This window comes from Rhipicephalus microplus, unplaced genomic scaffold, assembly GCF_043290135.1.
Source record: "Rhipicephalus microplus isolate Deutch F79 unplaced genomic scaffold, USDA_Rmic scaffold_49, whole genome shotgun sequence".
In the NCBI taxonomy this organism is placed as follows: Eukaryota; Metazoa; Arthropoda; class Arachnida; order Ixodida; family Ixodidae; genus Rhipicephalus; species Rhipicephalus microplus.
The window spans coordinates 342,244-358,209 of record NW_027464622.1 but is presented as its reverse complement, the minus strand read 5'-3'; the positions used below and the strand labels follow the sequence as shown (position 1 = coordinate 358,209).

Here is a 15,966-nt window from a genome sequence, read left to right as displayed (position 1 = left end):
CGTTCGGCCTCCGACCATTCTATAGATGGCGCAACATTAGCAACATTATTGAAATTAATTCTTCAATACAATAACTTTGAATTCAACGATGACCATTTCGTACAAGTGAACGGGACTTCCATGGGGACTAAAATTGGCCCCAATTACGCTAATATCTTCATGGGTGTGCTGGAGAAAGAATTCTTGAGTAGTCAAACATTAACGCCACTTTTTTATAAAAGGTACATTGACGACATCTTCCTGATTTGGGAACACGGGGAGCATGCATTACTTTCATTTATAACAGCGTTCAACAATGTTCACAGTTCCATATCATTCTCCCATTCATTCTCGGACAAGCGCGCAGATTTTCTTGACATTACTGTTTTTTTGCGGAACGGCAGACTAAGCACCACGCTTTTCAAGAAGCCCACAGACAGGCACCAATATCTTCATTTTCACAGTAGTCATTTAAAGCACTGGAAGACCAGCATTCCATACAGTCAGGCACTCCGTTTCAAACGCGTTTGTACACATGAGTCTGATTATCACCAGAACTGCACTTCCCTGAGGGAATCTTTAGTTAAACAGAATTATCCTGTCCGTCTCGTAGAAGACGCTTTCAAAAAGGCTGACCTCGTCGAACGCAAGACCTTATTAAAGGCACCGAAAAAGACTGCCACCTCACGCCTAACCAACCTGGTCCTCACTCATTCAGCTTCGGCTCCCAGAGTAAACTGTATTCTTCAAAAGCATCATAATATCCTCTTGCAAAGCCAACGTCTCCGAACAATCTTCCCGATTCCACCTAAAGTAATCTACAGACGCTCTAAAAATTTACACGACTTAGTCACATCCTCTAAAGTTACTAAACCGCAATATTCGGGTTGCCATCCATGCAATAAATCACGCTGCAAAATTTGTGCACATATGACAACATCACTTTCAGCTCAGAGTACCGCCTCCGGTTTCAGTCTTAAAATAAAGGGTAACTTTTGCTGTTACACATCGAACGTAATCTATCTTCTGGAGTGCTCTGTATGTGGTATGCAATACATTGGACAAACCGAGACCAGCTTTCGTCTACGTTTTAATAATCATAAAGCACACGCGATTTCCCTTCCTAACTTACCGTTATCGAAACACGTTGCGCTTCCAGGTCATTCCTTCAGCAAGATAAAAGCTACAATTCTAGAGTCAGGCTTTAGCTCCCATCGTGACAGAGAAGTCCGGGAATCATATCTCATCCACAAATTCAGTACCATTGCTTTCGGTCTCAACGAAAATCCCGGCACCTTAACGTTCTTGCGCCAGTAATATGTCATGCGCATTGATCACCTTTTATTATTATATCCTTGAAAATTGTCCGTAACAGTGTAGGTGCTGTTTTTCACGTGTTAATCTTCTGTTATCGGTGTTTTTTTCGTCACCACATGAGCTGTCAATTGCTGTTGAATCTTCTTGTTACGCGAGTATGTTACTGACGAACAGTATGTTGATACATTTTGAACGCATTTTTTCCACGTGTATTGATTGTACCTATCTACAATCCATGTGACCAACTGGCATATAAGTGGTTACCATTGCTGTGTTTTGTTTCATTCTGACGAAGGCCGGGCCCACGGTCGAAACGTCAAGTAAAAAATCTTTTCACTTGTGAGTCAAACTCCTTTTATTCTCCTATTATTCCCGGATCCGGCGACAAACGCTCCTCCAATGTCTCTTACTCTGGATTCCGGTCGACCCACAGTGAAAAGAATATCATGGATGTTTCCAAGATGCCAGGTTTCCACAATCGTGTTGGGTGATTCGCAGACCAAGTATTTGCATCAACATTTCGATCCCGTTGTTCCCGGCACACCTGCATTTGTTTCGTTGTGCGGTGCTCTCATTGATGACGTTCACAACTTGCTCGACTTCATCCCGGATACGGCACAGACTGTGATTATCCATGTCGGCACAAATGACCTTGCGTCCTCTTCAGGTCGCTTCGCCTTCAAAAAGTACTGCTCGCTACTAGAAGCGGTGATTGCACAGCACCCTAATGTCAGGCGCATTTACGTAAGCCTTATTCTTCCACGTTCCGAAAGTCGTCGAAGAAAGTTTAGGAATAGAGCATTCATTCGCCGTTGCAATCGAGAAGCATGTCACTTGAATTTTTTGCTACGCAACCATTGCCGATTCTCCCGACAAGTGTTCTTCATTGATCATGGGTTGGAATGGCTTCCCCCCAGCCGCACACTATGCATGGATGGATTACATCCAAGTTTTGAAGGAGTCGCTTTAATCGCCAGCCATATTCGCAGGCTGTGCGGTCCTTTTCCTAGAAGCACGCCCTCTTCATGGCGCGATTCCTCTTCGGTTGACGCTTTACCAAATGCCGATTTCACTTCCGAATTCCCTGCTCTACCTGCCGTGTCAAATGCGCACCCATCGCCAAGTCCTTTGCTGCGGCTTCCAGTCGACACCTTCGTGCCCGCCTCTACCCAGTCTTCCACCCTTCCTTCCACTACAGCGCCTGCGTCAATGACCTCTTCCAGACTTCCTTCCGGTTCTACTCTGAACTCTTCCCGTGTATCTGTTGGTACACCAACATTTGGGTCTCTTGGTGCACACCGTCAATCCTCTTCGCTTCCTGGCCCTTCTAGTTGTGCCCCTCCCGCGAGGACCAACAAGCGTCTTCGACGTCCTTCTGACTCTGGTTCTCCAAGCCCCCCACCTGTCCGACCTAACCTGACCTCCTCTCCACTTAGTGGCCATCGGGCCACCGCTTCTCCCCCAAGCGCTGCATCCTCTGGTTTTCTTGGCAACCCATTCGTTCAGTGCAGAAACTCTGATGCCACTACGTTACAGCCCGAATGACTACATGTTAGCAATGGTACGTATTCTGCCTCCAACAATACCTATTTTTTGCGCACTAGAAAGGTAGTTGAAAAAACGATACGATCAGAGTTGCATGTTTCCGCATTGAATGCTTACGTGTCAGAATCAGTGGTTCCTAAAGGTCTCATGATTGTGCATCATCCAGCCGTTAAATTGTCGCCCACTCACCAAGCAAAATGGGACGATGCACTAAAGAATGCGTCCTTGAATTTGACCCGTATCATCCTAAATCACTATGAACACTCAGCAAAATCTTTGTCGAACACTGTACGACAACTGCTTTCCCAATCAAGGTTATCATCAGAACAAGTAATACTTCTCGATGAGTATCGGCTTAAGAAACGAGATGAGATTGTCAAGATTAAGATGAGCAAACTTGCGCGTGATAATGTACCTATACCGGCCTCTCTGACGACTGTCGCGTCACGGGCTACGTCAAGAACTTCCTGTAGAACATCCGAGCATGATAACATAGTAAACCTTTCCAATCACTGTTTGTCAGATGACGAGAAGTCTGTATTATCACGTGGCCTCAATTTTTGCCCCGCTTCCGGTGGGTATAACGAATTTCAGTTCCTACAAGATTTAGACAACTTCGCCCGCAACATGAGGCTTCGAGAATTTTTCTATAATATGCCTACGTCGAGTAACTCTACTGCTCCTTTGTTTTCGAATAAGCGATGGACACCTCCAATTCAACGCGAGAAATGCCTAGATCTTTACATTGAAGCGGTCCAGCGAGATCTACTCGAAGCATATCAAAAACAACAACCATTTAAGAGCAACATTTCTATTAAGGAAAAGGAGGCAATAAAGAGCTTGGCTAACAATACCGACATTGTCATCAAGCAAGCAGACAAAGGAGGCGCCATTGTTCTTATGAATCGAGTTGACTATATTTCAGAGGCTTACAGACAGTTACGAAATGACACCTTCTACAGACGCTTGGAAATGGACCCCACTAACGATTTTAAATGTGTCATCAAAAAAGAATTAGAACAACTCGTGGCAGATAAAAAGTTAACAGTCAAGGACCTATCTTTCTTGCTCCCGCTAAGTCCTTCAGCAGGAAGGTTTTATCTACTACCCAAAATTCATAAGACAGGCAACCCCGGCAGACCAATAGTTTCGGCTATCGGTTCCGTAACTGAGAAGATTTCCAGTTTTGTTGACACCCTCATTAGCCATATTCCGCAAACTTACCCGTCCTACATCAAAGACTCAGGCCAATTCTTGAGCGACATTGCCGATTTAATTATTCCTGAAGGATCCCTCTTGGTTACTCTGGATGTTTGTTCCCTATATACAAACATTCCACACAAGGACGGAATCGAAGCTGTTCGTCAGGAATACGAGCGTTCGGCCTCCGACCATTCTATAGATGGCGCAACATTAGCAACATTATTGAAATTAATTCTTCAATACAATAACTTTGAATTCAACGATGACCATTTCGTACAAGTGAACGGGACTTCCATGGGGACTAAAATTGGCCCCAATTACGCTAATATCTTCATGGGTGTGCTGGAGAAAGAATTCTTGAGTAGTCAAACATTAACGCCACTTTTTTATAAAAGGTACATTGACGACATCTTCCTGATTTGGGAACACGGGGAGCATGCATTACTTTCATTTATAACAGCGTTCAACAATGTTCACAGTTCCATATCATTCTCCCATTCATTCTCGGACAAGCGCGCAGATTTTCTTGACATTACTGTTTTTTTGCGGAACGGCAGACTAAGCACCACGCTTTTCAAGAAGCCCACAGACAGGCACCAATATCTTCATTTTCACAGTAGTCATTTAAAGCACTGGAAGACCAGCATTCCATACAGTCAGGCACTCCGTTTCAAACGCGTTTGTACACATGAGTCTGATTATCACCAGAACTGCACTTCCCTGAGGGAATCTTTAGTTAAACAGAATTATCCTGTCCGTCTCGTAGAAGACGCTTTCAAAAAGGCTGACCTCGTCGAACGCAAGACCTTATTAAAGGCACCGAAAAAGACTGCCACCTCACGCCTAACCAACCTGGTCCTCACTCATTCAGCTTCGGCTCCCAGAGTAAACTGTATTCTTCAAAAGCATCATAATATCCTCTTGCAAAGCCAACGTCTCCGAACAATCTTCCCGATTCCACCTAAAGTAATCTACAGACGCTCTAAAAATTTACACGACTTAGTCACATCCTCTAAAGTTACTAAACCGCAATATTCGGGTTGCCATCCATGCAATAAATCACGCTGCAAAATTTGTGCACATATGACAACATCACTTTCAGCTCAGAGTACCGCCTCCGGTTTCAGTCTTAAAATAAAGGGTAACTTTTGCTGTTACACATCGAACGTAATCTATCTTCTGGAGTGCTCTGTATGTGGTATGCAATACATTGGACAAACCGAGACCAGCTTTCGTCTACGTTTTAATAATCATAAAGCACACGCGATTTCCCTTCCTAACTTACCGTTATCGAAACACGTTGCGCTTCCAGGTCATTCCTTCAGCAAGATAAAAGCTACAATTCTAGAGTCAGGCTTTAGCTCCCATCGTGACAGAGAAGTCCGGGAATCATATCTCATCCACAAATTCAGTACCATTGCTTTCGGTCTCAACGAAAATCCCGGCACCTTAACGTTCTTGCGCCAGTAATATGTCATGCGCATTGATCACCTTTTATTATTATATCCTTGAAAATTGTCCGTAACAGTGTAGGTGCTGTTTTTCACGTGTTAATCTTCTGTTATCGGTGTTTTTTTCGTCACCACATGAGCTGTCAATTGCTGTTGAATCTTCTTGTTACGCGAGTATGTTACTGACGAACAGTATGTTGATACATTTTGAACGCATTTTTTCCACGTGTATTGATTGTACCTATCTACAATCCATGTGACCAACTGGCATATAAGTGGTTACCATTGCTGTGTTTTGTTTCATTCTGACGAAGGCCGGGCCCACGGTCGAAACGTCAAGTAAAAAATCTTTTCACTTGTGAGTCAAACTCCTTTTATTCTCCTATATATATATATATATATATATATATATATATATATATATATTCGTGACTTCGCAACTGACTAATCTTTTGCCTGCTACCTGAAGGCATAAAGTCTGCCAGAAAAGACCCTTGCTAGAAATGAACGAAAGCCCCGCAGGTGCATCTGTATAAGCAGACGTTTGGTCTGTGGCAACACCACAGGCCCGAGCCAACAGGGCGGTCTCGACTCCCTCCCACCCGTCACTGTGCGTGGCTTAGCAGTCTTCGGGGAAAAGGGGGTCCTGGGGATTGAGCTGATGCCGGGTGCTTGAAGAACCTTTCAGGTCCCCCGGGCAGAGGCAACACACCCCTTTGGCCCCAGCTTCGCGTAGACAGTACTCCTGGGCTGACCCACCCAGGGGAAATCGGCAGTCGCCTTTTTCTGTCTCCTTCTCTCCCTACATCTTCGTCGTTGTCTACCTCTTTCCTGTCTTCTGCTCTTCACATTCACTTCTTGTTTTCCTGGCGGCAAGGGTTAACTTTGTGTAGTTGCTCAACCTAGGGCAGTTATATTTAGTTATAGCGGCAACGCATGGCTGGCGACTACAAGTGTTCCTTATGCCACCTTGTAGCGTCCCCTTGTTGGGCTCCTTGGTGGTAGGCCGTCATCACCGCCGAACTTCAAAACTTCTATGGCAAACGCTTTTCCCGCCCTACCTGATCGCGGCTCGAAAAGGGCGCGCACCGACGAACTGTTCACTTTTGCCCAACCCGAAGAGTATTTCCCTGAGTACCACGTGATCCACAGCCAACATGAAACATAGACAGTCCGAACAATATCGCCATTCCTTGTGTCAAAATCTCTCACAAAGGCGATCAGCCCCGAATATAAAGTAACTAAGATGGGAAGCAGCGATCTTATGCTGGAAGTTTGTGACAAGCTCCAGTACGAGAAACTGTCAAAATTTGTCTCTTTTGGAAACATCCCAGTGTCAGTAGGGCCGTATAAATCCATGAATAGTCTACTTGACCTTTACCATTGCAGGTTTCGAGAAGGAAGATCCACCATCGATCATCTAGTACGAATCGAGGCACAGATCCGAGACGCTTTCGTGCACAAACAATTCTTCCTCTGTGTTCCTCGATATGGAAAAGGCTTACGATACTACATGGTGCTTTGATATATTAAGAGACCTGCATCACCTTGGTGTGCATGGTAGAATGTTTACCATAATCAAGTTACTTGTCCGACTGGACGTTTCATGTGCGGGTGGGTAATGTGTTGTCCCAAACATTTGTGCAAGAGACAAAAATGCCGCAGGGTGGTGTGCTTAGTTGTACTTTTTTATTATCAAGATGAAGTCCTTGCGCCTTTGCATCCCACAAAATATGTTCTATTGCATTTATGCCGACGATGTGCAGATTGGTTTTAAATCATGCAATCTTTCATTGTGTGAACGGTAGGCCCAGCTAGGTCTAAACAAGATGACAAATTGGGTAGAAGATTGCGTCCTGTTTTCCCAGAAGCGATGCCTTTATCTTGACCCAGATATTGAACTGCATGGTCAACATCTGTCCGTAAAGACAGAGCACAAGTTCTTAGGCTTAATTTTGCATAGTAAACTAACGTTCATAAGTATTTAAAAAATAAATGCATGAAAACAATGAATGTTCTAAAGGTATTGTCATGCACTTCGTGGGGCAGAGACAAGAAGTGTCTGATATGTGTTCAAAAGCCTCATACGCACTCGCTTAGACTAAGGTGCAATAATCTATCAGTCTGCCACGCCAAGCGCTTTGCAGGTGCTCGATCCTCTCCATCATCTGAGCAATCGCCTATCTACGGGCGCCTTTTGCACTAGCCCTGTAGAAAGTCTTTACGTTGAATAGAATGAGTGGTCACTCGATCTGCAGTGGTCCTATCTATCATTTGCATATTTTGTGAAGGGCAACGCAAGCAGCAAACATCCTTCATACTCAATTGTCAATGAGTTGTCTTTTCCTACCCATTTTTATAACCGCCCTTTGCTACGAGAGCCCTATACACTCCATGTGAGGGGCCTTGCCGAGGAAATTGGTGTGCCCATTTTAGAACACTTTTGACGGCACCTGCTGCAAGTCTCCCGCCGTGGCAGTGGCACCTAAAAGATTGTGATGTGTCCTTCATGGAAGTTTCAAAACACGCTCTCTTTGCAAAGGCACACCTGTCTGGAATTCTTTACGGATGCCTGCAAGTCCCACACTTCTGTGTCATACGCAGCCGTCAGTCTATCCTTTTCAGATTTTGGCGGTCTGCACACGAATACAATTAATAAAAAAAAAACATATTGAACAACTAAAACTACAGAAGGAAGTAATATACACAGATTCCCTGAGAGTAGTAAAAGCCTTAAAAACAATGAAAAACCACAAAAACCCTGTCCTTATCTTTGTATACTCACTGTTATGCACGGTATATGCACAGAAACAGCATGTCGTAGTCTGCTGGGTACCTGGGCACCGTGAGATCCAAGAAAATGTGTTGGTAAACCAGCTAGCTGCATTTGTCCACGAAAGCGCTGCCAATACAGCCATAGCAGTCTTTGCGCTTGATCTGAAACCCTATCTTAAAAGAAAACTCGGGGATTATTGGCAGCAATTATGGGGCAGGCAAACACAGAATAAACCTCATCTTGTAAAGCCACATCTGGTAAGTCACACTTACCAGATTAAGAATAGGATGCACAACACATTCACAACTTTTGTCCGGTGATGATCCGCCATTGTGCGAGAGATGTGGAGAACGACGTGTGGTTCTCCGCATTCTAGTGCAGTGCAATGAGCTAGATGCTCCAAGGAAGAGGCACTTTTTATTACCCTATTGACAGCAGCTCGCACTACATCCTGTCATGTTCATCAATAAGGATCCGCCTTTTAAACTCTAATCACTGTTTATGTTTTTAACCGTTATACATAGCTTTACCAAGCTGATTTGTAGAATGACCTCACTACTGAGGCTGTGGCTGCGGTCACTACATCGTCACCCTAGTTTTATTATCGCGACATTTCGCCTTTCTGTCTCATTGCTCATATTTCACGTCACTCTCATGGTTTTGATATTTCTATGTTTTTACGTGCACTTGCGTGAGGAGTTTTAAGGCCCCAATACAGCCACATACTATGTCGTTGTTCACATTTCTTGTCTACTGAAATGGCACTCTTTGGTCATCAATTGGCCCTTGTGCCATTAAGCACCACAAATCACCATCATCATGAATGAACGAATGAGGAGGAATTTAGAGGCTTGTTTTTGTTTGTAAGACACAACATTAATGAGAACTACAGCCCCGCCGCGGTGGTCTAGTAGCTAAGGTACTCGGATGTTGTAGGCTCGTGTGCTCAGATTTGGGTGCACGTTAAAAAACCCCAGGTAGTCGAAATTTCCGGAACCCTCCTCTACGGCGTCCCTCATAATCATATGGTGGTTTTGGGGTGTTAAACCCCACATATCAATCAAATTAATGAGAACTACAATAAACACCACATCAGTTAAGCTAAACTATTTAGTTGTACAAACATAATTAAACATCTGCCGAAGTGCTATTGGAGTAAAAGATAATGCTTTTCAGTTTAACAAAATTAGTGCAGAGCGTATTTTATATTCTACAGATTCTGTGACACCATCCAGCGCCTGTTATGTCGTATTGATCAGAGATTGTCTGAAAAACTGGGTGCAGATAGCACTTTGCGATTTGAAGACTGTCACCTGTGACTTTCGAGTGTAGACATGCGCCACTCTGTCTTTTGAAGAGGCTGTATCATGCATCATGCCTCAGAATTAAGTAGCCCTTGTAGAGAAAGCACCAGTAATTTTAGCTTAAGAAGCACTTGGAAAGGAAAACGTGAAATCCTTTACTGCTCAGCAGAATGTGCTGGACAAGGTTCTTGAGAGCTTGGACACAGTGACTCAATTCATGAACACTGCAGTCTTAAGGGCATAAGTGCAGCGAAAGATTACATTCTTGTTTAGCAAGTCTTGAAGACTTGCTAAACAAGCAGTTCCCATTCAAAATGAGCTGCATTGCAAACCAAAGGGCTCAAATTTCATTCCAGTAAACTTTCGGTTGTTAGCGCTTGTGGTGTCTACTTGTTTTTTGTGTTCTTTTTTGCACTTACTGTCAAGAGGATTCAAATTTAATTTTAACTACTGATGTTCAGTTTCCAATAACAAGTTGCAACACAGCTATTTCAGTTCAGCAAACTTTCTCTTTAACAAGCTTTTTCCTGGGGTTCATAGGTTTATTCAAGGGAAGTTTCACTGTAACAGACCTTCTAGCCAAGGAAAGTATAGAGGATGTTATATCTTCTTGCAACGGCAATATAAGTGAGAGGAAATTTAAGTGGACAAAAAGAGAACTTGTAGCCAGCAAGTACTGAATCTTCAACCTTTCAGCATGCAGAAAAAAGTGATCCACATTTGCCATCATGGCTATAAGCAGTGCTGATTACACTCCCAGACCTAACTTTTTGTGTCCCAACATACACATGTGAAGATAAAACCTAGTGGGATCAGTCTAGCCAACACATTGCCTTAAAAATCGAATTGGAATGCTGGCATTGCATCACCATTTCATAAAAACAAAAACATATGTATCACATTCCCTAAACAATATTAATGGGGACTACCAGGCAGTAATGCCAAAAAAAAAGTAGAGAATGTTATTAAGAGTAATTGTAATGTAAATGTAAAGAAAAGGTAACTTGCCTCCAGCAGGAACCGAACCTGTGACCTTTGAATAACGTGTCCGATGCTAAGTCTGCGGTCATCCCTCAATCTATTTTGTTGGGCATATGTGCATTTAAACTGGAAGAATCAGTCAGCGGTACCACTAGCAGTTACGGCAAGTGTGGAACACTTTTTTTTTTTTCCCTTTTGGTGTCGCTTAGCACATGTACACGTCTGTTGGTAGAGCATTGGACGCATTATTTGAAGGTCACAGGTTCGGTCCCTGCCTGGGGCAAGTCATCTTTTTGTCCACATTTTTTTTTCACATTTACATTTTGATTACTTAAAATAACATCACCTTTCCTTGGCATTTAACAAGGTTAATATAAAAAGCACATGCAATCAATTTTCTTCTGCTGGCCAATGTATGTTTGCTGTAGATACAGTTGTACGTAACTGTGAGGATGCCAAGCAGTGGTGATTATTTCATAGAAAAGCTAGGCTTGAAATGCAATATGGCATTTTTCACGGTGAGGGATTGGAGTGGTGGCCAAAATCGTGGAGCGAGCACTCGGGTTGTATTTCTTCATCAGTGAAACACTGGGATGCTCCCCGTGAGATTACACCTTAAATTACTTAGCCACATGTCGGATTAAAACTTTGTGCCACATATGTGGACAAAACATATCAGTGTAGTGCCATGAGGCTAGCCAACACATTGACTTAAAAATGTATTTGAAATGTTGGTATTTTCAAAATTTCATGAAATATATGCATGTGTTCACATGGTGCAGCAGTAAATGCTCACAGAAAAGTGCCATTCTTCTTAAGTTGCTCGTAGAGGTCTAGGCCTACATGTGTTTAATAGTTCACTCTAAATTCTTCAGAGCTTTTAAATTATATTCGGCTTGATTTGGGAAAAGGAAAGGCTTTTCTTGTTTTTGTGTGTTTCGTTGCACTGCAGACCACTAAAATTTTGTAATGCGAGTTGGCGCTGCGGTATCCGCGGGTATTCAGAGTATGTGTAGGAAGCTGATAAAACGCCGTATGGTACTAGGACCCACCTCATTGCCAAGCGGCTCTGCACAAAACATTATTTGTATATAGGCAAATACAACTTGAATTTGATTTGCTTTGATCAGTACGTAGATTAAGCGATCAACATATACATGCCATCATTTTTTAGTCTACTAGTGGAATTGAATCTTCCAATTGAATCTTCCAAGGATGACGGACCTAGTATAACAGGTGTTTCCAGTTGTCCACGTATGTGGGCACTCGTGTTCTTTTAGAACTTAAAGCTAAATGTTTCAGGTTTTCAGTTTAGTCCCACTTTTAAATGTATTGTAATTACATATGTGCAAAAAAAAATATTTACTGGCACAACTTGATTGGCTTTGGGAAACAAAGGGTTAACAGGTTCCAGAAATTATTCCTACCTCTGCTTTGTGCATTTCCATGGCAACCTTGGTTGCCACTGTGAAGTGCGACCAAGGTTACTAGCAGAGTGACATGACATTACATATTCTGCTCGTTCTATTTCCTCTCAAATCCGCAACTTGGTGGGGAAGCAAGTGAGAGCAATCTGGTGGAGAGCGAGTTGTTCTGAAAGGACTGGTGAAACATGCGAACCCACTCCAAATTAGCCTGTGAAATACATGGAGGCGATAATGCTTGAGGCCCATGTGCTTAGATTTGGGTGCACGTTCAAGAACCCCAGTGTATAAAATTTCTTGAGCCCTTCGCTACGGCGTCTCTCATAATCATATGCTGGTTTTGGGACGTTAAACCCAAACAATTATTTTATTATTAGCCTGTGAAATAAGCATGTGCTAGCTGTGGATCAACAAGTCCTGCTCTAGGATTGACCAAGGAAATATGCCACTAGATAGGCAGTGGCAGACATGGGAGAAAGGTCACCTCATATTTCTGTGCCCTGATGCATTGTAAAAGGTAAAATAATATCCATTGTGTGTGTACAGTTGTGTTCTTCGGAGGTAGCAGCTACGTACAAAGTTAAAAAGCTTTGGAAAAAATGTAATAAATGAGGGGTTGGGGGAGGGGGTTCTCACAGCATTCACACCATGCTTCACCCTGGGGAGTGCATTGAATGGTACTACATAGCATGAAAGTACCACTGAAGGACTGCAATAATAGAGAATGAAAAAAAGTTTTGCTGGGCCTGCATAGGAAGGGGTGTTCTCACATAGCACCTAAAACTAGCTAAAATAGTCTTGGACTGGACCATTAGTAATGTACATAGAAGTCTAGGGCTGTATAGTGTTAAGTGGTTGGCATAATCAGAGTAGTGCATTATTTGTCTATTATGCCTGTTTTCAGTGTCCTAGTAGGTGCAATTAATAAAATTAAACATATTAAATTAGTGTTGAACAATAGATGTGATGTCAGGTCTTCAGCATACAGTGCCACTTAATGTAATATTCCTTTCTTTGAGCCAAATAAACTTGATGTACAAACTAAAATAGCATACTGAGCTTACTTACTAGTCTAATAGCATGCATAAAAATACCTGTGATTAGAGTGATGCTTCGTTTACTGTTTTGAAAAAAACTGGCCGATGACAGTGGGTACGGGCCAGCAACTGGGCTGCTGTCTAAAAAACCGACCAGCTGGCAACCCTAGGTCTGTTGTTTGAAATTTTGAACATTCGCACAGTCCTATGACTAACAGATGTATCTTTTGTGTGCATGTGGGTTTGAACACTAATCCTTTTTCGATTATTTGTGCTTTTGTATTGCATTCTAATGTAGTTCAAATTGTTTTGCAGCTTCGCCAGGAGAAGGTTCAGCTGGAGAAGAGCTTGGAGCAGGAACAAGAGGCACTTGTGAATAAGTTGATGCGAAAGATAGAACGTCTAGAAGCGCAGACATTGGCCAAGCAAGCAAACCTGGAGCAGTTGCGCCGAGAAAAGGTGACCTGTCGTGCAGTTCGTCTTTCTATATCTGTTTTTTATCGTCATTGGAGTGTCATACTTAAAGAAAGTATTCAGTGAAACTTTCTCGAACATGCACACACACACTATTTTTCGCTGTGATACAAACTATTAATATTGCAACTTGAAACAGAATGTGCAAGAAAAAAATAGTTGCTTGTATACCTAACCGTGCTACTGTACACCAAACTGTGGATGTTCATTATTTACTTGGAAAAACTGTGTAAACAGGCTCTCACTAACAAACATCTTAATTTATTAAGGTTGCTAAGGAGAGGCGAGTTTCGTCCTTACTTCCATGAGCTCGGGCAGCTTCCTCAGTCTTAAATCAGCCTTAGCTAATTCTTAAAGGGCTTGAGTAATAATTTCCTTGAAGTCATTGTTAGCCACGTGTGCTCGCTTTTAAAGTAAACGTGCGCCCGCTCTTGATCCAAGACATAGGAGAAAGTTTTCATGAAAGGCCTGTCGTAATGACATTGGCATTAGTTTTAGCCACTCCACCTTAACTAAGTTGAAGCATTAACATACGTCGCGTTTTCGATATTCTGGCTGTTCGAATTACTCAATTATGAATTCCACTGAAACCTCGGTATGATGAACCCGGATATAACGAAATCAGTTCTAATGAAGTAAATGACGAAAGATCAGTTGTAATGAAGTAAATGAATAGTCCTACAATAAATAGCGTTAGGAATATACCTTTATAACGAATTTGCTACTATAGCAAGCTTATTTTCGTGTAAGATAGAATGTCACTATAATGAGGTCTATTTCGATTTGAATTTGAAACTTGAATGTTCACACATCTCTAATAAGCATCCTTACTTATAAAGGTTGCTTAAGAAAGTCGCGAGTAGCCCATGATGCCTTGAGCTCTGGCAGCTTCCTGGGTCCTTGTAAACAAGTCCTAGCTAATCCTCGAGAGAGTAATAGTTCTCTTGAAGTCATCATAATTGTGCAGACATGGCGGTTTAGAGATGTGCGTGTTACATATTCCAGGTGGAGCTGGAGTGCACACTGGAACAAGAGCAAGAGGCACTGGTGAACCGCCTGTGGAAGCGAATGGACAAGCTGGAGGCCGAAAAGCGCCTGCTACAAGAACGGTTGGAGCAGCCCCCATCAGCGCCACCATCGCCTCTTGAGCCTGGGCGTGACACGCCCACTGCATTGGGGGCCCACGTAGCAAGACTGCATGGGGAGCTGGCGCGCCTTCGTGCCCAGCTGTATGACACACAGCAGGAGCACAATGAGAAGGTGGCCCAGTATGCCCAGGATGAGCGCCATATCCGTGAGCAGAATGTACGCCTTCAGCGCAAGCTGCAGCTTGAGATGGATCGCCGCGAGGCTCTCTGCCGCCACCTGTCGGAGTCAGAGTCAAGCTTAGAGATGGACGAGGAAAGGTGACAGCTTTTTTGCATAGCGCTGGATATAATTCATAGTGATCTATCGTTTTTGCATGATAGTCTTCTGGGGCAGGTTAAAAATGCTTAGGTTGAAAATAGGCATTTTCAATGGCACATGTGTGTTTTATGCACAGAGGTTCACTACAGGCTGCAATGCATGACACTGCACTACGTGCAGAACTCTGCTTAAAGGGGCACTGACGCAAAATTCCGCAGCAGAGATTGCCTGCGGGGTCGATTCCTGTGAATATTCGTGTATCATCTGGAGAATATCAACAGCGAATATAGCTTAGAAGGTATTTTAAGTTAATTTTGAAGTTTGCGTGAGCACTAGATTTCATCGTGCCATTGACACCCTCGAAGGGGACTCTTTGAGGATCCTCCATTTTCCTCGCGTCACCGCGCTGCAGTGGTCATAGCGACCATTTTTCTTTTGCTGCGTTTGTTCCCGCAGTCTGTACTTTTTGGTGGCTACTCACGAGTTAGTAGCCGGGGCGCACACTTTGAAAGTTTTGTGTTTGGCGACACTGCAGTGTTTCCTATTCGAAAGTAATTCGGACCGTGCGGAAGTGTGTCACAGTTCTGTGTGCTGATGTAGTCGACAGCTGCACACACTTGGTGGCGATAGTTGCACCCGGGGGCTTCTCGTTTTTGGAGCTCTCCGAAACCGAAACTGGCCGGTAACAAGGGGCCCATAATTATCTGTCGCGTGCTGTAGCAAACGATGTGTCGTGTTATGACTAATGGGCCCCCAGCAACACATTGCAGCAGAGAACTGCGAGGCCAAAGTTTTTGTGTCGGTACACCTTTAAGGAGGGAAGGTGGCATTGAAAAAAACTTTATTTGTTGACCTACAGCAATAACATTTGGCATGCATACTCATAAGTGTCTCGAATAGGTAGATATGCAGTTTCATCATGATAGCTTCGGTTCTTAAGTTACATAATGCTACATGGTTCAATTACATGGTCTGCTCGTGTAAAGCCTAGCGCTGCAACAAAACATGCCAAGAAGCTGCGAATGGTGTTGATCTTTACTCAAAAGAAAGCTACAGGGTATGGCACTC

General features: G+C 43.2%; 1 protein-coding gene across 1 annotated transcript in view; it reads left to right on the top strand.

Annotated features, from left to right (window-relative positions):
• Positions 1–15,966, top strand: part of LOC119161116 (coiled-coil domain-containing protein 6) — a 44,644-nt gene that overhangs the window by 13,262 nt on the left and 15,416 nt on the right. The window contains exons 3-4 of the mRNA XM_037413454.2: positions 13,333–13,476; positions 14,497–14,897. Of these exons, the coding sequence (XP_037269351.1) occupies positions 13,333–13,476; positions 14,497–14,897 (545 nt within the window). The remainder of the gene's footprint in view (positions 1–13,332; positions 13,477–14,496; positions 14,898–15,966) is intronic.